Below are 25,927 nucleotides of genomic sequence, written 5' to 3'. Positions count from 1 at the left end.
CTTGCGCTGTATACAGCTAAACCATGTAAGCTTTGCGCAAACTCTTCGTTCCCTATCTCCGTAGAGGTACACGTCACGTGCTCTTCACTAGATATTCCGTGACATAAAGATCTACAGGTTCACGTTCGTTCGTCCTGAATATTCATAGCGCACAGTTTGCATATTAGGAATTTATTTAATGTTTCCCGAATAATGCACGATCAATCGAAATATCAAGTCTCGGCCAGATCAAAAAATTCCTCGATTCCTATCTTTCCACTTAATGCTAGCTATTAGCGCCAATAATGCGTAAGGACATCGATCTTCCATGATGAGTTTCTACTTATTATCAGATGACAGAAATTTTATCTGACTTAAATAAGTTTAATCGATCTATAAGTTAACACGAAACGTCTTTCCATCTTGACAACTGAAGCCTTTTATCGATTACAAATATGTAATTCGTTTATTCCTGTCAACAGGGAGTCGAGAATCGATCAGACTCGATAAACTTCCGAGCCAAGTAGTAAATCCCTTTTGCACAAATTATTTATGCATATTATTTACGTTGGAATAACAGCTTCTGACTCTATTTCAAATTTCCATCTTTTTACTTTTAGCTTTCTTCTACGATGTTCTTATTCATCTTCGCTTCTAAAGTGATATGTAATTTTCTTGACCGATTTCTTACATTTTGAATTTATTAACTTTTCCTGGAATTTAAAGGCAAACGGCCAAAGTCTTTTAAAGTTTTTATGTAAAAGAAATTCTCAAAAATGCTTGATTCTTTCACAGAAAATCATTTGTATGCTAGAAACGATGATCATTTAACTTGTTCAATTAAACTGTTAAGTTGAAATCTGTCTTTATTCAAAATGCTCGATACACTTCTTCCTATCGAAAATTGTTTCCGTTGAAATAAACTATATAAAATGTAATTTTGGATAATATATCTTTTCATCCTGATTATGTAGTTTCGCTGCTTAACCAGGAAAGTTTACGGTAGAAACTATTTGACAGGCGCATTTTTTAAATGTATTATAATATGCATATATTTGCGTATTTATGAAACGAAATTAATTTTAATAATGCAGTAAATAATTACTTAATTTAAAAATTCTATTTTTAATTAAAGAGAAAAATATTCGAGTCGAGAAGATTTTCTTTAATGGAATGTTTATGAATATTAATTCGATTATCCTATTCATAGCCAGCTCATTGTTATGCCACTCATAGTTTCACTAATGCGTTTCCATGTCAAGTTTATATTGAATCAATCTGAACTGTTTAGATCGTTTCGTGAAATTACTAGTAATGCAGAAAGCTATAAATTAATCTCTTGATAACATCACAGCATTAATTATTCAATTTTATCCGGATAAATTTTAAAATTAATAAATGAATTTATCCTTGATAATTGATAACTCTAAAGGGTTTTCTTTCTTTTATAGTGGTTTTCTAAATAACATCTCGAGAGATTCGGTAATATCTCAATCAGTCAAGTTCGATCACGCTTGTCAGATAATATTTCCGATTATATCTTTATCAACATATATATTTTTCTTGTCGGTAAACAGGCTTCACATAACATAAAAATATTGATTTAGCCAATTCTATCCGCTTAAGTAATTTTACTTTACGAAATATTTTACAGTTTGTTTAATTCTATTTATTTTTATCACTTTTGAAAATTTATTTTTTTAAATAAAATTTCGATTAAATGTTATGTTGAATCTCGATTTAATTAAATTTTAATTAGATTTATATATAACATTATTTCACATGTAAATTGTTAAATGTTTTTCTTTATAAACTGGAATTGATAAAAATTTAAAAGGAAATATGTTAAGAAAAGCGCATGGAATCTATCAAATTTCGGAAGATAAAAAAATTCGTTAATAACTACATTGATGTTTTCATAGAATTATAGCATATGCAGGATAATTATTTTAATATTACATCGATTGAAGTAAATTCGATATCGTTGCATTTGTATATTTTTAAATTTCAAGTTTTTAATCCTTTCGTCAGAATCTAATGAAGAGGGATCATTATCGAATATGCATTTATTCTATTCATATGTGGAATCTAAAATTAACGACCTATTTAATTTGAAGTAGACACGAATTTATCATAAGATTCTATCGATAATAGTCATTAACATTTTTTAATAGTTTAAAATATTTTAAGAGGTTGGTTTATATCTGAATCGATTAATACGTAATTGATGGATAATTTATCGACTGAGAATACATTGTAGTGCTTAATTCATCTCGAATAGGTTTTCTAGTATGAATAAAGTCATAGAAAAAATGAGTGAAAAAATAATTAAAAAATTTGCTTTTTGCAACATATGATTTTGACACTATAAATGTTACATGTTCAATACACAAAGCTGATTTTTTGTCAATCAATGTAAAAATAATAAAACTCCAAAAGTATTATTTCACATTGAGAAAAAAACTTTAATTTACCTTAAAATCTATCTGTGAAGATAGATCTAAATTATTTGATGTCAGAGGAGTTAACCCAGCTATTCTAGAGTAGTAAGTTATGCTGGCAAAAACCTGAGTGTCTGGAAATCAGTTAATGCTTGGTAAAAACCAGTTTTTGCTGAAATATCAGCTGCTGAACAGATTTTCTGACAATTTCAAAACCACGTTGAATTCAGTAAAATTAATTATTATTATTGTATTTTATCGTTAATAGTAAAAATTGGATATTTTATTAATATGTATTAAAGTACAGAAATAGTAAATATTCTCATATTTCTATACAATAATTTAAAAGGAATAATATATTCTAATATATTTCTTTGAATAATATATATTTTTTTGTACATGATTTTCTAAGTATTTTTTTTTATAACTATATAATATGTAATATGTAACTATATAATATGTATAATACATAATATATACGTTTTCTTTTATGAAAGATAAATTAGAAATTCAATAGAAATATTTCATTTTTAATGATTCAAATATAAGCATTATTCTGATAGCTAAAGCAGATTTATTAATTAATATATTATAAAGAACTAGCAGATATGCCATGCATTGCTTGAGCAATATGTAATAAGGACTAACATTAAAATTAAAAATTTGGTTATCAAATCAACAGAATTGTGTGATATCTTCATTAATTATTACACACTGCTTACTTGTATAATAATGCAGTGTTTTTCAACCTTCTTGAATACATGACTCCTTTACAAGTTAAAAACATTCTGGCGACCCCCCAAGGCCATATTAAAACTATATCAGTGATTTTAAAACTATGTATTTAATTTTCTTTCTGTTGAGACCTAAATATTGATCAAAAAACCAATTGTACTGTAAAATAAACACGCACAACCTTCTCACTGAAATTGTAGTTTTTTTTATTGTAGTGTAGGACCTACAAACACTTGTCTTTTTCTTTTACCCGCAACCCTGTGTAAGGCTTTGTGACCCCCCCTGGGAGTCGCGACCCACAGGTTGAAAAACACTGTAATAATGCATTAAACTTAAATTATCACAAAGTGAATGAAATAAGGGGGAGTGGACAGTGTCTAGATTTTATGTTAATGTTAGTCTATATGTTCTACAAAGTCCAAAAGTATGGAAAATTTCTCTATATATATATATATTGTAATATATATATATACAATGACTTTATAACCAGTTTTGAAAACAAATCTTCAGTTTTTGCCAAAGCTGTAGTTTACTGAAAACTATTTTTGTTGCCAGAATAGACATGGGATCAAGTCTGGGTGAGAACCTCAGAAATTTTCCTTTGGTGATCTACAAGTATTACAGATATGGGCCCACCACTGGCTGAGTATAAATAACCACTAAACACTGGTACTTAGTTGGTTGTGAATTTGCACCTTACCAACATTGTTGGCACAGAATTTTTCAAATTTTCATCACATGCCTAATGCCTAAATAGAGACTAGATTTCTATAGAAAGTTCTGACAGACATTACTCTTCCAGTGGCAGATTGCTCATGTGCTGCATTTTCTTATTCCATCAAACCTACAATCCTGTTTTGGATATGTCAAGTCTTGTCCATCTCCACCCAGCCTTTCCCATTGTGGGCCTGGTCAAATCTATGATGAATATGATTAAAAAGGTTTTCTAATGCCCATAGGATAGAAAGTAAAAAAAAATTTAGTTTTGAATTTTAATAAAATCCTAAATTTTGTTACTTAAATAATATAATAATATATAGTAATAGGGTATTATAAACAGAAAGAAATTTTATTTAAATATTAGATTTTTATTAAAGATTATAACAAATTAGATAACATATTAAAAACAATAATATTTTAAGAATAAAGTAAATACATATATTTATATATTTCATTATTATTTTCTTCTTTATTCAAATCATAAAGACTGTCATAAATAATCACTGTTCTTGTAAAATTATAAAAAATTTCATAAGTAAATTCTTTTTATAGAAAAATATGAGAATATGCAATTTATTCCTAATTTTATTTTCACACCAAAAGGCTTAAATTAATGAAAATTAAATCATTTAAAAGATGAATGGATACAATTTGAGTTTGTCTTGTTAATACTACCCTGTGGAAGTGCTTGCAGTATTTTCATATTTTTGAAACAGTGAAATCCTAATATTTTACATTAACTAGTATTCAGTCTTTAAAAGTAAATAAATAGCAACACATTTGTGATGTTAAGCCAACATAAAATCCCAAGTCAAGGAAGATACTTTCCCTCATCATATTGCATTTTGTAATATCTACAAATTTTATACATAAACAAGCTTTTGTTTTAGTTTTATATTAACAGGCATTTATTACAACATTTAAACAAATATATTTCTATGTTGTTGGTCCCATGGAAATCATCAGTTCTTCAGGTTCTTCATTAATTTTATTCAGACGAGATACTTCATTTGAAAGAAACTCTAAATCCTGTAAAAAAAAATAAGATGATGGTAAATAAATAATATTTCACAAACTTCATACTATTTATTTTGTATTAATTACTTCAAGTAATTAATACAAAATAAAGTAAGGGAACAAACTTGTTTATTTTCTTTAATAAAAACGTTTTTGGCTACTATTGAGTCATCTTCAGTTAAATTGTTTTTTATTCATTCTTCTTTGAGAAGTTCTAAAAAGCAAAAGTTGTAACTGAAGATGGCTCAATAGTATTTTTATTTCAACATTTTTATTAAAGAAAATAAACAAGTTGGTTCCCTTAAATTAAGTAGATTAAAGTAATTAATAGTAAACAAATAAAATGAAGTTTCAGTATGCACTTTATAATTTACATTTTATAAACATATAAGCAAAGGGCCTAGCCAAAAAAACCTGTGAAAAGTGCCCCCAAATTAAATTGAATTTTCTATATAGCATATGACTTGTCTTGATGTTTAAACCATAGTGTAGCAATTTGAGTCCATAACTCTCTTTGTTTCTTAGGAATTGAGGAAAATGTGGTTTTAAGTCTTTAATTTTTCTTTACTTTATTAACAAATTTTTATGTATGGTGCCATTTACATTATCATTTTACATCTAAAAAATTTATTGGGTGCAAATTTTTAAAAAGTAGATAATTTAAGTTAAATGTTAATGGATTTCTGTAAAAGCATTTCCAAGAGACGAAAAAAAAAAAAGCATTTTCACCAGATTTGTTTTAAAGTTATGAATGGTAGTTAAAAAAATTAAAAACTTTTTTAATAATCAAAATTTTATTTTGCCACAAAATGGTGTTAAAAATGATCACAGAATTTCTTTATATCTCCTATACTTCAATCAAAAACATGGCCATATAAAAAAATAAATGCGCTTTTTTAGAAAAAGTAATATACTTTTTTCAAAATATTTAATAATAGCTTTACTGTATTGGTTTAATTGTTTTTGTTCTAATTCAAGAATTGTAACATTAATATTATTATGAGTTCTTTCTAATTATATATTTCTATGCCGATGGTAAAATGGTTGCATCCTTATAGTTTAAACATTTTTTCTTTAAATATCCATAGTTAAATGGGAAGAGGCCAGAATCATTGCAAATGTGCACTTGCCAATGCCTGCATCCACAACAGAGAAGTGTGAGATCTACAGATCTAGCTTAACAGAAAAATGTTTAAACTATAAGGATGCAATCATTTTACTGTCGGCATGGAAATATATAATCAGAAAGAACTCATAAGATGATACATCCACCAGGCTCAATAAAAACCTGAGTAATATTATTAGAATTTCCAGAATAAAAAAACAACTAAAACTTGAATGACATTGAGAATTTCTCATGAAAATCATCATTTAATGAAATTCTATAAAGCTTTACCAAATTAAACTGATAAATACTCAAAGGCATTCCTCCAAAAATCAAAAATGTAAAATCAATCTATTATACCAGTGTTTCAATGTATTTGAAAATTGTTTAACTTTCTTTCAAATAACCTTTTCTTTACCAAATGACTAGGTCAGCAACAATTTCCTGGAAATTTATAAACAATTGTTAACTGGCATCAAAGGGGACATTCATAATTTTAGTTGATAATCTATAAATTTGTGACTTGAAAAAACAACTCTTAAAAAAGGCATTTCATAAATTTGTGTTTTTGAAAAACATCTTTTTTTCTTTTGAAACAAATGACAGACCATCTATCGATGAAGAATCTAAACTAATAATGTTACTGTGGCAAGTTTCAAAATACAACAACAACAAGTATCCCAATACAGTGAAGCTGTAATTAAATATTTTGAAAAAAGTATATTACTTTTTCTGACAAAAATAAGCACAATTTTTTTATATGGTTAAGTTTATTCACTAAAGTGCAGTTTTTACAAGGAAATTCTATAATAATTTTTAACACCATTTGATCATGAAATAAAATTTTGATTATTTAAAAAATGTTTTTAATTTTTTAACTACCATCACATCTTTAAAAAATCAGACAAAAATATTTTTTCACAATGTATTTCCTCCTGGAAATACATTTACAGAAAAAATAAATAGAGATGATATTGTCATAGTTTTGATGAGAAAAATGTATTTACAATTTTATTTCATTTTTTAAATTTGCACCCAATAATTTTTTTTTTTCAGATGTAAAATAATAATGTAAATGATATCATATTTAACAAATTTTTTAAATATGTTCATAAAGTAAATAAAAATTAAAGACTGAAAATCATGTTTGTCTCAATTCCTGTGAAACAAAAAAGATTAATTGCTACACTGTGGTTTAACACCAAGATAAATATGCTATATAGAAAATTCAATTTGGTTTGGAGCACTTTTCACATTTCACTTTGTGGAGGTACTTTATTCAACTATACTCTTTAATGCATTTGTATCATGTAGTTTAATTTAAATAACAACATGTATTAATATTTATTAGATTTGTTTAATACCAATTTTCTGATTTTGTTATTAAATTTATAAAAATTACAGAAATATTTTTCAACAAGCTATAAATTGAGAAATGTGCCAATGAAGTTTTATTTAGCTTGCATAAAAATATAATGAATGATTAAATAATTATAATTCTAACAATTTTACACCAGATTAGATAAGGAATTTAGAATTATCATCATCCATTTTAATGAAAATTAATTAAAAAGGTAAGAAATCTATTTTTTATTTTCATATTTGTCTTCATTTTAATTTTTATTACTGAATCTATTATTCAAATTAAAAGAAAATATATGATCATTACTTGTTTTTTTTAAATTGCTATTTCAATTTAATTAGTATTTTTTCTTCAATTAACAGTTAAATTAAATTATCTATTTTTTGTTAAGAAAATCTTAGTATTATTATTGCAAAATTGTTTAATATTTTAAAATTTATTTTTTTTTAGTAGAAAAAAAAGAATTGTTTTTTGATATTTCAAACATTTTTCAACGTCAAAGAATAGCAATTGAATAACAAATCCATTGAATTATTTTCAGAAAATCATAAAATTTAATAGACAAATATTTTCTAAATTTCAGTCCTTATTTATTGAGTTTGAAATTATTTCGTTCATTTATTTTTTATCTTTAGTATAAAGTCCTTACTTTTTGTAAATGCATATTTTTTGTTAAAGTCTCTTCTAACATTCTTTGCATACGACGATTCCTTTCCCTCAAATTCTCATCTCCTTTATCCTTGATAAAATCCATAACTCTTCGTACTGTTAATTTATCATGTGAAATCAGATGAGAATCTAAAAATTTCAATAAAATAATATATAAGTTAAAGTATCTTATATAAAAAATATATATATATATATTATTTGATTAATATACAGTGGGTGATCGGTTAATGAACATAATCCATTCTAAGACTTTGTTCGCTATTCGAATTGTTCGTTAACCGATATCGATTTACCATAGGTTTCTATAGGAATTTGATTAATTCGTTCTGGAAACCACCCAAAAATAAAAAATATATACTTTCTTACTACGTTTATTCACATGTAATAATAAAAATACATATATACACAGTCTTGCATTTTTATTAGTCATGCTTTTTCTGTTTGTGGGAGTTAAAGAATCTGTCCAATGTCGCTTGCTTTTCTCTCTTCCTTATGATTTTTCGTAAGTAATTAATAGCATTGTAATTGTAGAGATCCCTAGGCCTATTAACCTCAATCTGGTTTGGATGCCATTTTAAAACCGTTGTTCTGACATCCTCCTACTTCTTCAGAAGATCTTTAATAGCAGATATCGGCATACATCTGCTTTTTCAGAAGAAAACATAAAAGAATTGTTTCTGTCAGAAATATAAAAGGCTGGAATTACAAGGGAGAGTTTCAAAGTTTGGGGGAATACTATCCAATCGGTATATACAGGGTTGAACGTTGATGTCGACGTCTCCCACACTCCGAAAAGTTTTGAATTGTTGCCTGAAGAGAAAGGAAGACCAATCGGTATTTGTTATTTTACATCACTTCTTATGTTTGTTCAGTGAAGTGTTCGTTGTCCGATCATAAAAATCTTTCGCAAAAGTGTTCGTTATCTGATTTGTTGGTTAACCGATCACCCACTGTATATATAAATCAAATAGATAAATGAATAAAAATACTATGCAAATTTTAAAACACTTCTAAATAGTAACTACATAGTATAAACATAGATATATCTTCTATAATAATAATAATATATTTTAATTATTCTGGTATTCTAATTTTCAATTTCAATAATCATCTTTAATATATTAACAAACAATTTTCTTGCAGAGATTTAATAATAAATATATTAATGACAAATAGAAAAATATATTTATAGATTAGATTTCCTTTCTGTTAAACTGTGAACAATGTATTAAAGTAACAAGCAATTATTTATTGTTACATTGACATAATGCAAGGTTGCACTTTTTAATCATATTTTTAATTAATTTAATTTAAAATATATGCTCTTCATATCAAATTAATAGTGTCTTGTCCCTGTACATCACACTTTTCCTTTAACAATAGAATCATGTTGGTCATTTATCTAACACCTTACAGGGGAAATTTTTGAATTGAAGTAACATGACTTCTGATGCAAGCCAGAACTTTGTATGTAATTATTTCATATATCTGACTATGTTCATTGAAATTAAGGAATGACAGACAGACATATGGATGACAGTGAGAATTTATAGGTCTACAATTTTTTCAAATTGCAGCCCAATGAATTTCCAAAATGTTTGACACTATTAACTAGTAATATAACAACATACATACACAATTTTTGTTGTTACAAAATATTAAATACTATATATATTCATTATTATATTTATATACCAAAATTATTGACATGTATACAGGAATACATACAAGACAAATGCTAATATTAAATTCTCTTTCTGAAAACTAAGTATATTTTAATTTATATAATTCCACATACTCTTAAGATTTTGTAAAGTTTTGAGTATTATTTAAAAGAAAAGAATTTTCATTTAATANAATTAATAGCATTGTAATTGTAGAGATCCCTAGGCCTATTAACCTCAATCTGGTTTGGATGCCATTTTAAAACCGTTGTTCTGACATCCTCCTACTTCTTCAGAAGATCTTTAATAGCAGATATCGGCATACATCTGCTTTTTCAGAAGAAAACATAAAAGAATTGTTTCTGTCAGAAATATAAAAGGCTGGAATTACAAGGGAGAGTTTCAAAGTTTGGGGGAATACTATCCAATCAGTATATACCGGGTTGAACGTTGATGTCGACGTCTCCCACACTCCGAAAAGTTTTGAATTGTTGCCTGAAGAGAAAGGAAGACCAATCGGTATTTGTTATTTTACATCACTTCTTCTTATGTTTGTTCAGTGAAGTGTTCGTTGTCCGATCATAAAAATCTTTCGCAAAAGTGTTCGTTATCTGATTTGTTGGTTAACCGATCACCCACTGTATATATAAATCAAATAGACAAATGAATAAAAATACTATGCAAATTTTAAAACACTTCTAAATAGTAACTACATAGTATAAACATAGATATATCTTCTATAATAATAATAATATATTTTAATTATTCTGGTATTCTAATTTTCAATTTCAATAATCATCTTTAATATATTAACAAACAATTTTCTTGCAGAGATTTAATAATAAATATATTAATGACAAATAGAAAAATATATTTATAGATTAGATTTCCTTTCTGTTAAACTGTGAACAATGTATTAAAGTAACAAGCAATTATTTATTGTTACATTGACATAATGCAAGGTTGCACTTTTTAATCATATTTTTAATTAATTTAATTTAAAATATATGCTCTTCATATCAAATTAATAGTGTCTTGTCCCTGTACATCACACTTTTCCTTTAACAATAGAATCATGTTGGTCATTTATCTAACACCTTACAGGGGAAATTTTTGAATTGAAGTAACATGACTTCTGATGCAAGCCAGAACTTTGTATGTAATTATTTCATATATCTGACTATGTTCATTGAAATTAAGGAATGACAGACAGACATATGGATGACAGTGAGAATTTATAGGTCTACAATTTTTTCAAATTGCAGCCCAATGAATTTCCAAAATGTTTGACACTATTAACTAGTAATATAACAACATACATACACAATTTTTGTTGTTACAAAATATTAAATACTATATATATTCATTATTATATTTATATACCAAAATTATTGACATGTATACAGGAATACATACAAGACAAATGCTAATATTAAATTCTCTTTCTGAAAACTAAGTATATTTTAATTTATATAATTCCACATACTCTTAAGATTTTGTAAAGTTTTGAGTATTATTTAAAAGAAAAGAATTTTCATTTAATAGAATTAATATGAATAATAATATAGTTTTATGAAAACACATTTTTATTTTACTTTTAAATAAAATATAAAAATTATATAAAATATGAATTAATGTTGACCAGTGTAGATTTCTATTACTGTGTGGTTTAAAGTAAAGAATAGGTATAGTGCATAAACTGAAATTTATGGAAATATTATATTAATTCTATTAATTCATACATGCAAACTACAATTTTTTCATTAATCTATAATCCTGAGTACAACTTTTAAATTTCAGTGTATTGTTTGTTACATATTTTGATTTTTCTAATATGCCTCTCTAAAAAAGTTCCCTTAATCCCTGTTTCCCTATTTTCTTGCTCCCCTTTGATTTTAACTTTTTCATTATTAACAATCTTTGTGAAAATAAAGATGACAAATATAAAATTTAACATTCAATTTTTTATTCTTATGAAGAATCAAACAACTCCACTTTTCTTTTTAACTTAAGATAATACTTTTCTCCCTTAAAAAATTTGTACCATCTGTTACAATCAGGTATAAAGTTTAACATTCTGGTTTTAAACTTCAAATTTGCAGAAAATTATGGTTATTGAGTAGTTAAATACAAAACAGAATAAAAACAAAACACATTCTGTCATTCTCTTCTGTAGTGAAAATATGCCATGGTTACCAGTAATGTGACTGTGCATCATTTACTGTAAATGTTTGTCATTAGGTGGGATTTGGACTTGAGTGAAATGATTTGTGTATGTATATGTATTAGTGATGTAAATAATATTTGGTTACTATTCGGTATTCGGCCAAATACCTAAAAACAGGAGTAAGAAATAACAAAACCACAGTAAATTAATCATTTTGGTATTTAGATTTAATGTTATTGCGTTAGTGTTGTTTGTTTATATTTGTTTATAACTTATAACATGCACAAAATAAAAAAGAAAACAATATTAGTCACATGTATTCACAATTTATAATTACAAGGATCAGCACACGTACACACCTATTCGTTCAAGAATCATCACACATCTGAGGGTCTGACCCTGCCTATCCTTCTTTTTAAGTGCTCATCTTTGCTCTTCCCTTTCTCTTACCTCTATCGCTCTAGTTTCGTATGCCTATGCATACATCATTATACATGCTCATGATACTTTCGATTTGTCACTGTTCTGTCGTAGATTTCCCATTTTACAATTACGCAACTCATAGCCTGGTGATAAAGGAGAAAAGAGACAGATATGACGTCAAATTAAGTCACAGTTATGATTTCACAGATTCGAGACAGCTTGGTAGCCCGAACGACCCCAAGCTTTCGCCCGTGCACGCTAAGTGACTTTCATTACAAGCATTTAGCTTTCCGAAGTCTATGACAACAATTGTTTGGCATTGACGGCCACAAATTTTGCGCCAATAAGCTGCCTTGACTTGTTTGATTATGTTATCAACTGAATTTCATATTTATTTTCACATTTTCACGGTCCTTCTCTGTTCTTTTTCCGTTATTTACACATGAAGGACCGTAAAAATGTGAAAATAAATATGAAATTCAATTGATAACATATTCGAACAAGTCGAGGCAACTTATTGTTATCCACATTTGATATCATCATTTATCACATGCTGCCATGATGCTCTTGTCTGTCCGCTACAACTGTCAAGAATTAACATGATTGGCGAAACGTAGTGACAGCGGGCCAATAGAGAGCAGGGTCCTTGCCATAATGCGGTTTGCGCGCCAATTTTCATATGTGCGTTAATCGAGCCGAATAGTTTGGCCGAATATTCAGCTATTCGGCCACGCTCCTGGCCAAATATACGGTATTCAGCCTCAGGCCGAATATACTATTCATTGCAGCACTAATATGTATATAATATTGGGTTGTTTGGAAAGAAATTTTGTTATTTTACTACCAGGGGATTAGTTGTATTTTTACTCACCAACTTCATTTTAAACTGCATTGTCATTATATATTTTGACAGCTAACATTTCAAGGCTTATTTATAAAAAAAATTTGATTTTGTTTGATTCTGTGCAATTTTTTTTTGGTGTTCCATAAAATATGGAAAATTGAAAGCAGCATTTTTGGCATATTTTTCTTTTTTATCACCAAAAAAATAAAAATGCTGTTCAAGTAAGAAAAATATTGTGTGACATACGTGTATGGAGAAGATGTATTGTCAGAACAACAGTGCCAAAACTGGTTTACAAAATTCTGTTCTGGCAATTTTGATATTGAAGATTCAGTTGAAGCTGATGAAGACAAAATAAAGGCATTGATTGAAGCAAACCACTGATAAGAAAACAAGAAAATCGCTAAGAGATTAAATTTGTCTAATTCAACCATTTATGATCACTTGAAACAACTTGGTTTAGTTTCAAAGCTTGATATATGGGTACTACATGTTCTTAAAGAAAGAGATTTGCTCTGATATATTGACATTGTGATTTGCTTCTCAAACATCAAGAAAATGATCCATTTTTGAGGCGAATCATAACTGGTGACAAAAAATGGATTGTTTATAACAATGTCAAATGCAAGCGCTCACAGAGTAGAAGAGATGAGTTGGCTCAAAACACTTCAAAAGCCAATATTCATAAAAAAAAAGTGATGCTCTCTGTTTGGTAGGATTTTAAAGAAACTGTTTTTTTTTTAACTTCTACCAGACAATTCCACAATTGATTTGAAAGTGTACTGCCATCAACTAGACAAATTGAGTGATACCATCAAACAGAAAAGGCCAGAATTGATCAACAGTAAAGAAGTAGTGTTTCATCATGATAATGCCAGATCTCACACAAGTTTGGTAACTCATCAGAAACTGTTACAGCTTGGATGGATGTGCTACCCCACCATATTTGCCAGATCTGGCACCCTCATATTTTTACTTGTTCCAATCTTTACAAAATATTTTAAACAATAAAACATTTACTTCAAATGAGGATGTCAAAAATCACTTGGATCAGTTTTTTGTAAGCAAAGATCAAAACTTTTATGAATGTGGAATCATGCTGCTACCAGAAAGACGGCAAAAGGTATTGGACCAAAATGGTCAATATATAATTCATAAAATATTTATATATTATAAGAAAATTGTTTTTTCCAGTGGGGAAAAAAACAAAATTCCTTTCCAAACAATCCAATACATCAACCTGATAAGTTAGTCTTGCCAAATGATCTGCTAGATTATTAATTGGGCTATGGGTATATTCAAAATCTCAGGTAACTTCTTCAAAAATTCAAAAAAGGCACTTCTGATTGCTGTCAGCAACCTGCAAGTGTCTTTTTTGGTGATTGAGATGGCAGCCACCACAAGACTCATAATAGCTCTACTTTATATTGACAATTTTGAATTTAATATACTTGTGATGAGTGTACTCTGAATAAATTAAGATCAAGTTAGTACATTAATAAAATATTTTAATACACCTGTATAATTACATGAGATTTCACAAATTTTTAGTTGTTAAAGTGTAATCTTAGGATTGAGTTCATTGTGTATAACTCCTATGGATATTAAAAAAGCTTCATCCCTCTTTCTCTTTTCATTATGGTCATATCTTTCACCTTCACACTGGACTTACTGTATAATACACTCATTAAACCTCACTAGTGCCCAGTGACAAATTTCACAGGTAAACAAATGTTTTCAGGCTCCTTCTGAGCTCAGAAGGAGCCTGAACATGCATAAATTAATTTGATTTAATAGTGCTGGAAACAAAGATCAGATGGATGTCTGGGTAACATAACTGTCAATGCATCTGCATGGTAAGCAGGAGTTACAGTTCAAGTCCTAAGCTATTTTTTTTCTTCCAGAATATTCTAAATTCAAATTAAATTTATCATGAGATGGTGGGCCTAACTGCCCACCATTTCATTGCATGCCTCTAGCCAAACTGCTTTGTTTTTGATTATTAATTAACCTTAACATAGCCTGCTAAATAATCTGGTAGATTGCTTCATGTATGATAATTTTGGAGTAAACATAAAATAATCAAGTTTCTCAATAATCAAAATATTTTATTTCTAAAATTATTTCTGAATTATCTATAAATAAATACTTCGGATATATTTTATTTAGTGGAAAAATTATAAAATAATTAGAACAAACATGTAGCAAATTAAATAAACAGAAACTGATGAAAGATAATTAATGTAATTATTCAGTTTGAATAAATAAATAAATTTCAAATAAATTTGATTATTACCAAAAGAAAAATGAATAGGAATGAAGATTACCAAGTAAATTGAATAGGAATTTTTCAAGATAAAAATATTTAAACAAAAAAGATTGTTTATGTACAGTACTTTCAGTACTTTATAATTTCTAAAACCATAAACAACAACAAAAAAAAAAGTATTTTTGTATTTGCATTTAAAACATATTTAAGTGGCATTTCTCTGTTATTTATAAAATTTCAATGGAAATGCTTTTATGTGCTCAAAGTATGTCTAGTTTATCACATTTTCTATTTTAATTGTATTAACTCCTATAAATTTATTTCCATTGAAATATATAAGAATACAGGCTTTAGTTTTAAAATATATTATTAATACATGTAATTAATAATATGTATTATTTGAATAATTATTTTAGTAGTTTATTTTTTACTTTAGTAATTAATTCAGTTAGGACTACCATTTTCAATGAATACATAATTTTCCTTAAATTGCTTATGACAATATACTTAAACATTCAGTAATAGAGCCTATGAGTTTTTTAATTATTATCAAATATTTCTGCCTAAGTGTTTTGGTGTTTTACATTATATTTTATGCACATATATTGTTTAAATCCAGATTAACAGATTTCTAAATGATCTTAATATGCTCAAGGTCAAATGTTATTCTTGAACAAAATGAGCTACGGTGATATACATGCAATTTCTTTTGTTTCATTTTGGCTCTCTGCCTAAGGATATTAAGAGTACATTTATATATAACCATTACATATGTTATATAGACAAATCATACTAATAGTTAAATCTGTCCCAGTTGCATGCCTTCATTGAGCTAGTCCAGGAATTTTTTTGATCATACTTTGCGATTGTAAGAAACAAAATATTCCATCATATTAAAAATAAATTTCAATCCATCTATGATAAGCACCAAAAACCAGCATTAGATGAACTAAAAAAATAAAAAAGGAATAATTTTAAAATATAAAAAATATTATTGTCAAGTTATCATGGACACATAAGATATGATTATAATGTCTTTCTGTACCAGACATCACAAATATTGTTATATTTCATATTTATTAGGGTATATAACTCATTCTCTACGAATGCGCCTGTTTTCCTTTTTTTTGTGAGATTAAAAATCTGAAAAAGATTGATTTTGTTTGTAGTTTCTCCAAAAAATAAATCAGATGACTGTTTTAAATCATTACTAAGACGATAAGAGAGTTTCACAAACAATGAAAGCTACAAGTTTATCCAATAAATTCTATCATTTCATCTATTTCACTATTCTCTTGTCTTGTTTCGGTGTATCTATTGTGGCACTATACTAATACTTTTTTATTCCATGGTAAATATTTGTTTAATATATCAATTTTTTTACAGAGAGAAAGAGATATGTTTTGAGATATAAATGAGCAATTATTTATTGTGACATCCTCACATGCCAGGCTGCAATTTTTTGTCACAATTCTCCCATTTTAGTAGTCTTGCCCCTGTACATCATACTTTTGCTGTTAACAATGGAGTCTTGCTGATCATCTAACTCTGTTCAGAAGAAAACTTTTGAATTAAAATAACATGCCTTCCAGTCCAAATTATAAATTTTATATAGTTAATTTGTGCCTCCTGTCCCTAAGCTTTCCATATCTGATCTTGACTTTCATCTATCTTTGAGATTAAGAAAGGACATACAGATGGCTGCTAGTGGGAATTTATAGGTTTACAATTTGTGAAAACTGTATCTCAACAAACAAAGGAATTGCTTCAATCCAAATTCAGTGATCATTATGTCATCTCCAAAGGCTTTTCAAATAACCAATTGGCCTGCTCATTCACTGGTCTTGAATTGCTATTCTTCTGGCTGTGAGGATTCCTGAAAGACAAAGTTTATCCAGGAAATGTGAAGTCTCTGCCTCAGCTGAAGGTTAGCATAATACAGAATACAGTAGAGCCTCGAAAACTCGGCCTAATGTGGACCGAAGGGTGGCCGAGTTTGTGAAAATGCCGGGTTATCGGGAATGGGTTTTAACCCCATTCCCGATAAGTATAAGTATGCATGTTTCCAAGGATAAGTATGCATGTTTCCTCAGAAAATATTGTACTGTACTTGTATGTATTGTTTGCTTGAGAATACAACAGAGAATAAACTGCCCAAATACCCTTAAACAAAGGAAAAGTACGTCCTTTATGAAGGCATAGAGCCTTTACTACATGAAAATGAAAATTAATGAATACACTGTGTACAGTAATTTACCTGATAAGACAGACCTCAGAAAAATAATTTATGAGAGCTTTTATACTTTTATAAAGCTGTCTATAATGAAAATTAATTAACTAAGGATTTTTTTGCCCTGCCAAAGTGTGGCCGAGTTATCCGGAGTGCCAAGTTTTCGAGGCTCTACTGTATTGCCAATATTCCCAATGAAATGCTTTATGCAACAATTAATCACACCATATTATTCTTCCAGGATGTAACTGACACAGATGGCTTGTTTATTGAACATATAGTGTAAAATAAAATGTAAAATAATATATTGCTTTACTGATTTTGGTGTTTGTTGTTTGGTGAAAAATGCAACCCACATTTCCCTTAAAAAAAAAAAAAAAAAAAAAAAAAGGGAGAGAGAGAGAGAGAGAGAGAGATTCAAACCCAGAATAACCATGGGATACATGCTCATAGATCAGAATAACCACTAAGCTAACTATTCTTATGAATGTTTATGCTAGAGCATATAAATCTAGTAGCTTAAAATTAGTTCTTTTTTTTTCTCCTCAAAATTGTTTAGGATCAAGAATTTTTAACTATTCTGTATAGGTTTATTTTCACACAAACATTATATTAAACATGAAATATTTAAAAGTCAGGCAGTCATTTGGTTGTCTTTCCTTGTAAGTAATTCGGTCAATATTCATATAAGGCAGGGGAGCCCATTATGACCCACCAAGTTTGAACTATTATTTTGAACAATTCCAACTTTTTTTTTTACAAGAAATGACTAAGATGCATACATCTATCTCATAGTCCAAATTACATTCATAGACAAAAAAAATAATGCACCAAGAAGGAGTTGGAATGAAATGAAACTGTATGTGTGTGAATGTAATGTAAATATATGTAAGTGATTACAATATTAGAATGAAAGAAGTTTATTGGAGAAAGCTGTACACTTCAAAGGAGGTTCTAGTACCCTTTTGGTGCCTCCAGCCTGGGATAAGTAACCTGGAGCCATACAGGTTACTTATGGTATCATGCAGCACATGGCGCAACTAGGCCTCTAGATCCTGCAGAGTCACAGACTGCTGAAGCTGGTGTCCCAGCTGGTCCCATTAATGCTGGATCAGCAATAAATATGGAGACTGGGCAGGCCAAGGAAGTATGTCAACTTGGCAGAGGCATTTCTGAAAATCCTTGCTATGTATAGGCAAGAATTATCCTGATGGAAAATGCCTGTTGGAAGCCCTGCCATGAGAGGCAACACATGTGTCTGGGTGCAGAAAGTCCTGCACATATCACTGAACTGTTAGTGCCCCTCATATTGCTACTAGGGATAATTGACTACTGTATGTGATGAATAATTTTTAACGATACAATAGTCTTTGTTAGGCTTAACATCGATGAAAATTCAACGCGAAGCGACACGCAACGGAGAAAAATTTCAACATCGGATACGTTAAACTATTTTTTCGTACACAAATAGGTTATCTGAAATATCAGTTATACGAACAATCCCAGTCCCCAATTGATTCGGAAAATCGACGCTCTACTGTATATATATATATATACATTACTGTGAAAGACCGAAATTAGAGAATGTCGATATTCTCCGGTGAATGTTGACACATACAAAATATGTTGGTGAAAGACCGAATATTTGGTTAAAGTAGTATACATTCAAACAATCGCCAGTGTATGTCAAAAAGCACAGACAAGCCTTGGTGGAGGTCGAAACGACACCCGAGAAGCCGATGTTGACAGAAAGAAGACAGTCTGTCGCCAAATTCTTTGCCGTTTTCTTCTGCTTAAATAGGTGATACTGTATGAATACAAGTCCCTGATGTCGACTGTGGCTGTACGGATGCCCAAAATGTTGTTGTTGGAATAGAAGGCTCTGACTTTTATAAATTAGCAAACAAAAATGGTACCCTCAAGCAGCTTTATACCTGTAATCAGTTTGTAATTTGTAAAGAAAAGTTACTTTCCATAGATGAGGTTTCTTCTCAAGAAATATCGCTGAGAGAAGCAGCTGCAGCTAATTCGAAAAGTGGAGGGCAAGGCTATACACGCTGTCATTGCAAAAGGATGTGTTCCATGTATAAATGCAGTTGTAAAACAAGGATCTCTTGTGCAATTCAAAGTGCCATAACAGTTTAAGTTGTTGCAATAAATAAGATTGTATGGTTAATGTTACCTATGGTTCCAAAATGGCTGCACTTCGGGTAAGTTCATTTTGTTTCCGTTAGATTAACTACATTTTTAGTAGACGTTTCCTTTTTTATTTATTTATTTTGTTCAAGAACTACTGCGAATCAATAATTAGTGACATTTGGCACTCGGTGGCCTGCCGGCGGCTCCCCTCTGGGAGGAGTCCATCTGGACCACAAACAGTCGGATGTGCATCCATGTTGGAACCATATGTAATATTAACCGATTGGATAATGTTAATCACATAATTTATGTGTAAGTTTATTATTGTATTATTTTCTTTAATGATTTAGAATGTACTGTTTGTTTTAGGTTCAATGGTTTATTTACATGTGCTGTTACTTAAGCTTTCTCCTATTTTGACATATTAAAAAGTTGCATTTTTGTCTTAACGTAATAAAAATATTTTTATTCAACATTCACCATCAGTGCATGCTGAATGTCGACATTGCCGGTGTAAGTTTGAAATAATGATATTTAGCAAATATTTCATACATACACGAAATGACTTTGTGAATGCTGACATTCACTGGAGAATCTCGACATTCGCCAGATATTGATCATTCACAGTAACATATATAAAAAACAAATAAAAATTGTAGTTTTTAAACCTATTGTGTAAGAAGTTTGCATGCTATTTAAAGGTGTCTGTTATTATGTTATCTAAGCCATCACAAAGCTGTTAAGATCATAAATGACATCATAAATACAAGAATACCAAATATCTTCTAATACTAAAAAGTGACCAGCAAATTGCCTTCATAATATGATCTTTGAACTTTCACCACATAAACACTGTTGTGGTAACACTGTGGTTCTTAACAACCACTCCACACTGGGATATAGTTAATCACATACTCTGAACCAATTATGGTGTGTAGATAATGAAAACAAACAAAAATGAAAGTTCCTTCTGAGTTATTCATCAGGTTTTTTAATGATTTCTTGATGGTTCTTCATTTTGAAATAAAATTCAAACAAAAGTTCGAATATAAGTTCGGAAAGATTATTAAAGCCATGTTGTGCCTGTGCAAAGAGTTGTCCTAACGGGACTCAACAAATGGCTAAACCATGTTGTCAATCAGGCCATTTTAAATTATAAAGAGCAAACAGTTTTGTTTAGCTAAAATTTGATACTAAATATATATTTTTTAAAATTTCAATTTAAATTTAACACAGATGTTAGTTATTTCACTTTTAAGCTTATAATACATTTAATAAAAATATTAATGTATTTAACATTCTTGAAACCACGTCAATATTTTTTCCTTTGTTCAAACTCGATGTAATGCAATCATTCAACCACATGGCATTTTTCATCATTAACTTTTATTCAGTTGTTTTATTCAACTGAATAAAAGTTAATGATAAAAAATGCCAAGTAATGTAACTTTATTTTTTGTTTCTTACTTAATTTCAATATTCATTAATACTTAAATATAAGTTTTAAAAAAATATGCTCCCAAAATTACAGATACAATAGATTAATATTTGAAAAATTATCAAATTCATTTTATTTTTTTTTCTGTTCTCTGTAAGCCTTACACATAAGTCCAAGAATTTCACTACAACACTTCTAACATCCAAACATTTCCAATGATGATGACTTTGTCTGAATAAAGACTTGCAGATAAAAGAAAGAACGAATTTTTAGCATCCCTTATCCATATAATTGTTTTATTTTTATTATATACAAAATCATAGCAAAACATTCTTCTTTTCAAATTCATTTTAATTAATAATTTGTAACTGAAATTAAAATATTAGTTTCAGGTTTTAATTTTGATAGATAAAGAGAAAGAGAATGAATTATTTATTATTTTAAAAACTAAATAACTATTCAATTTGATAATCTGATAAAACATTTGAATTTACTATTTAAAAGTTGGGAAATCAAACAACATTATACACTATCTTTCCTTGATTATAAGACGCTTTTTTTTTTTAAATCCATTTTTTTAAAATCCATTTCAAAAATTTTAAAGTTAAGCAAAATCTTAAAATCATTTTATAAATATTTGTCCAAAATAGCAATCACAAATTATGGTAAATAGACCTTCTGATATGTTAAGTGTGAGAATTCGGACGCAAGTATGAATTTTCACACTTTGTTTACTGCGTCACATCAAAGATGACTTTAATCGTCCAGGGAAGGACTCCACTCACACCAGAGGATCATTCAAGTCATGTAGATATAAGGTATAGAGAGTAACCAAAAGGTCACCGACAAGGATAAAACAAAATCCCATACTCCCCTCTAAATCCAAGTGACCCAATGAGAAAGTCGATCTAAATGACCAAATAAGGCAATGATTTTTCTAAGGGGGTGAGACGTAGTCTGACATGAGTCACCTCACGTCAATAAATCAGAGAGTTTGAGAAATTTATGATGGGAAGATGTCAATTATTGGAAGGAAAGGATGACGATAACATAAACACAACTATATGCAAGTCGAGCTGGTGATTGCATCAGATTTTCTTTCCCCATGATTTCCCCTCCAAGATAAGTATAAAAAGGGGTCAAATTTGCACCTCCAGGCAGACAGCCGAAGAGGACCCCGCCAGGTAAACACCCTCGACAGCTGAAGAGGACACTGCCAAAGCAACACCTCCGAGCGGATAGCCAAAGAGTATCTCTACAGTCAGAGATCAACAGAGCGTACACCGCTTTCGAACATAGCTGAGCGGATATCCTGGGACATCAGTTCCATACCACCATACCATCCATACTGCCATCCAAGGGAACTTTGATTAGAAACAGCCAATCACAGTGTGTCCTACCAATGCCCTATATGAAGAGATCACATCCTACAAGGTAAACCCTTGCCCGAATGTTGTCTCTCTCTCCAACACATTCCTCTTAGAGAGGTCTCTCTCGATTTTTAGTTTAGGATAGAACATAGATATAGAATAGATTCCTTTTATTATTTACACGTGTGTTATTTATGCTTTTTCCTTTGATATGTATAATCTCTTAGTTGTTTATTAAATGTGTTGTTATGGTTTAACCTGTGTAGTTATTTGGACACCTCGTCACGACCTCACAACCCCTCCCCACTCATTTTTGCCCTCCTAAGCCATCCGACAAACTGAGACCAGGTTTTACCAACCCATGCAGAGTAAGTGGTCATTAGGGATCATCCCAGTGGCCCCCTGCTACCTCACATTAAGTACCAATAACAGATATTTTTGATCAATGATCATATTAGTTCAAATTAAGTTTGCTGGTAATGAAAATTTCATTTAAATTTCTTTTTAAAGTTTAAAATGCTTTTATGATGACATTATGATAAAGCATTAAAATGAAAAGTTATTATAAGTACAGGAGATTGCAGAAATTGGGCTGCCAATACAGATGTCTTGAAAAGGTAATATATAGTGTTGTAACGAATAGTATATTTGGCCTCAGGCCGAATATTCTATTGATGATTGAATTGGCCGAATAGCCGAATATTCGAATAAAAGACAAAGCACATCCTAATGTCATTCTTTCATTGTCTGGATTTATTAAAGTGATAGGATAAGGTTTATGGCAGATCGGAGAATTTTTGTGGTAGGATTTGGCCTTTATGGATCAATACATGGGCCTTCTGACTATGATGTCAATATTCAGGTGGGCTGAACAAGAATGTATTCGTCAGAATCTTTTAATAAAGCCGAATATTCGGCCAAACTATTCGGCTCGATTAACGCACGTACGAAAATTGGCGCGCAAAGCGCATTATGGCAAGGACCCTGCTCTCTATTGGCCCGCTGTCACTACACTTCGTCAATCGCATTAATTCTTGACAGTTGTAGTGGACAGACAAGAGCATCATGGCAGTACTATATATGATAAATGATATTAAACGTGGATAACAATGAAATAACCTACACGTGTAAATAACAGAAAAAGAACAGAGAAGGATTGCGAAGTGAAAATGTGAAAATAAATATGAAATTGAGTTGATAACATAATCGAATAATTCGAGGCATCTTATTCGGGCGAAATTCGCTGTTGTCAATGCCAAACAATTGTTGTGATAGGCTTCTGAACGGAAAGCTAAATGCTTGTAATGAAAGTCAATTAGCGTGCACGGGCGCAAGCCTGGGGCCATTCGAGCTGCCAAGCTGTCTCGAATCTGTGAAATCATAACTGTGACTTATACCGACGTCCTATCTGTCTCTTTTCTCCGTTATCACCAGGCTTTGAGTCACGTAATTATAAAATGGGAAATTCACGACAGAAAAGTGACGAATCGAAAGTATCATGAGCGCTTATATGATGTATGCATAGGCATACATGGACTAGAGCGATAGAGAAAAGTGAAAGCGAAGAGCAAAGACAAGTGCTTAAAAAAAAGGATAGGCAGGATCAGACCCTCAGATGTGAGCGACAATTCTCAAACAAATAGGCGTGTGCGTGTGATCTTTGTAATTATAAATTGTGAATACATGTGACTAATATTATTATTATTTTTTTTATTTTGTGCATGTTATAAGTTATAAATAAATATAAACAAACAACACTAACCCGATAACATTAAATCTAAATACCAAAATGATTAATTTACTGAGTTTTTGCTATTTCTTACTTCTGTTTTTAGGTATTCGGTATTCGGCCGAATAGTGATTAAATATTTGGTATTCGGCCGAATAGCAAAAAATTGGCCGAATACCGAATAGTAACCGAACATTCGTTACATCACTAGTAATATATTATTTTTCTAGCTTCTTGTTATTTAACAAAACCTTAAAACAATCAGTTTTTATTAAGTTTTTTCCCCAACTAAAAAAAATTTTAAAATTTGATTCAAAATTGTGATGTATTGTAGATAAAGAATCTTCAAATACCAGATTAATATAAAAATAACCACTTAATAAAACCAATAACCGGTATTAAATAATCGTAAAATGATTATTTAATTTGGATTAAATGGTATTATAATCGTAAAATGCTTCGGACCCGGAAATTTTGGTAGACTTTGATAACGCCAAACTCCTCATTACCACTAAATTTATGGATCACATCAAATGGTTGGAACAAATGGAGATCTGCAAGGCATACAACACGTTTGAACCTATTAACTCGAGGGATGAAATTACCCTGTCCCTTGCATGGCAGGCCCTACTACAGAAAGAAGATACGCATTAATAATACGTTTCATAAATAGTGTGTAAACATTGTGCATAGGAATTTTTAAACCGAACATTTTTTATTTTTTATTGTATTTATTTACGGAATTCGGGAATGCGCGTGATTCACATTAACGTTGAATTTTGACTTTTGAAATGTTGTTCGGAAGAATAATTTTTCGAATATCGCTATTTACTGGTCTTTGTTCATAGTTATTCTAAAGACGAATCGCTACTTGAGAAAGGTCCTAGGGAAGGAACCGAAAATGTTCGCAGTTCATTTTACAATTATTTAATACCGGTTATTGGTTTTATTAAGTGGTTATTTTGATGTATTGTAGAATCAATAGTATCTTATAAATCATACTCAGGAGGCTTTCCCAAATATCAGCAAAATTTACAGTAATAAAAATACTCTTATAATGATTGAATATTCAGTGCATGAATATTCTGCTGATATGTTGATATTCTGTTGTTTGCACAGTGATTTGTTTTGGTATTGTACAATATTGATTTTATTTTGTGTTACATAAAATAAAGAAATGGCAAAAATTAACTCTTTAAATGTTGCAAAACTGACTCCAATCAATTAATCAGTCAATTTTAATAATTTTTAATTCAATTTCCTTACTATTGTAGGAAATTGAATTAAAAATTGAATGAAAAGATCAAAATCTCTTAATAGCTATCTATTACCTTTATAAGCCAAATGACTGCCAGATTAAATTGGGCTACTTTTTCTGTGATTATTTTAAATTAATTTCTAAATAATTTGTCACTAGAGGGAAGTATTAAGCACCATCCCTTATTAAATTTAATGATTATAAATTAAATAATTTGGAGCAGTGATTTCCAACTTTTTCGAGCCACCACTCCTTAGTTTCATAAACCTATACCCCAACACACTCCAACTGTACTCAAATGCCCCTTAACCCATTTTTCCTTGAGAGAGAAAGACTTAGAGATATTCTTAGAAAAATTTTTCTGTGA

At 29.6% G+C, this 25,927-nt stretch overlaps 1 protein-coding gene across 1 annotated transcript in view; it reads right to left on the bottom strand.

Moving 5' to 3' along the window:
- Nucleotides 1-4,304: 4,304 nt before the first annotated feature.
- LOC111624229 (GRIP1-associated protein 1-like) overlaps nt 4,305-25,927 on the bottom strand; it is a 94,278-nt gene continuing 72,655 nt past the window's right edge. Inside the window, exons 20-21 of the mRNA XM_023367043.1 lie at nt 8,010-8,158; nt 4,305-4,904 (exon numbers count right to left, since the gene is read on the bottom strand). Of these exons, the coding sequence (XP_023222811.1) occupies nt 4,812-4,904; nt 8,010-8,158 (242 nt within the window). The 3' untranslated portion in view covers nt 4,305-4,811. The remainder of the gene's footprint in view (nt 4,905-8,009; nt 8,159-25,927) is intronic.

Source organism: Centruroides sculpturatus, unplaced genomic scaffold, assembly GCF_000671375.1.
Source record: "Centruroides sculpturatus isolate CEXI.00-Female unplaced genomic scaffold, Cexi_2.0 scaffold61, whole genome shotgun sequence".
NCBI lineage: Eukaryota > Metazoa > Arthropoda > Arachnida > Scorpiones > Buthidae > Centruroides > Centruroides sculpturatus.
This window is presented reverse-complemented; position numbering and strand designations above follow the sequence as displayed.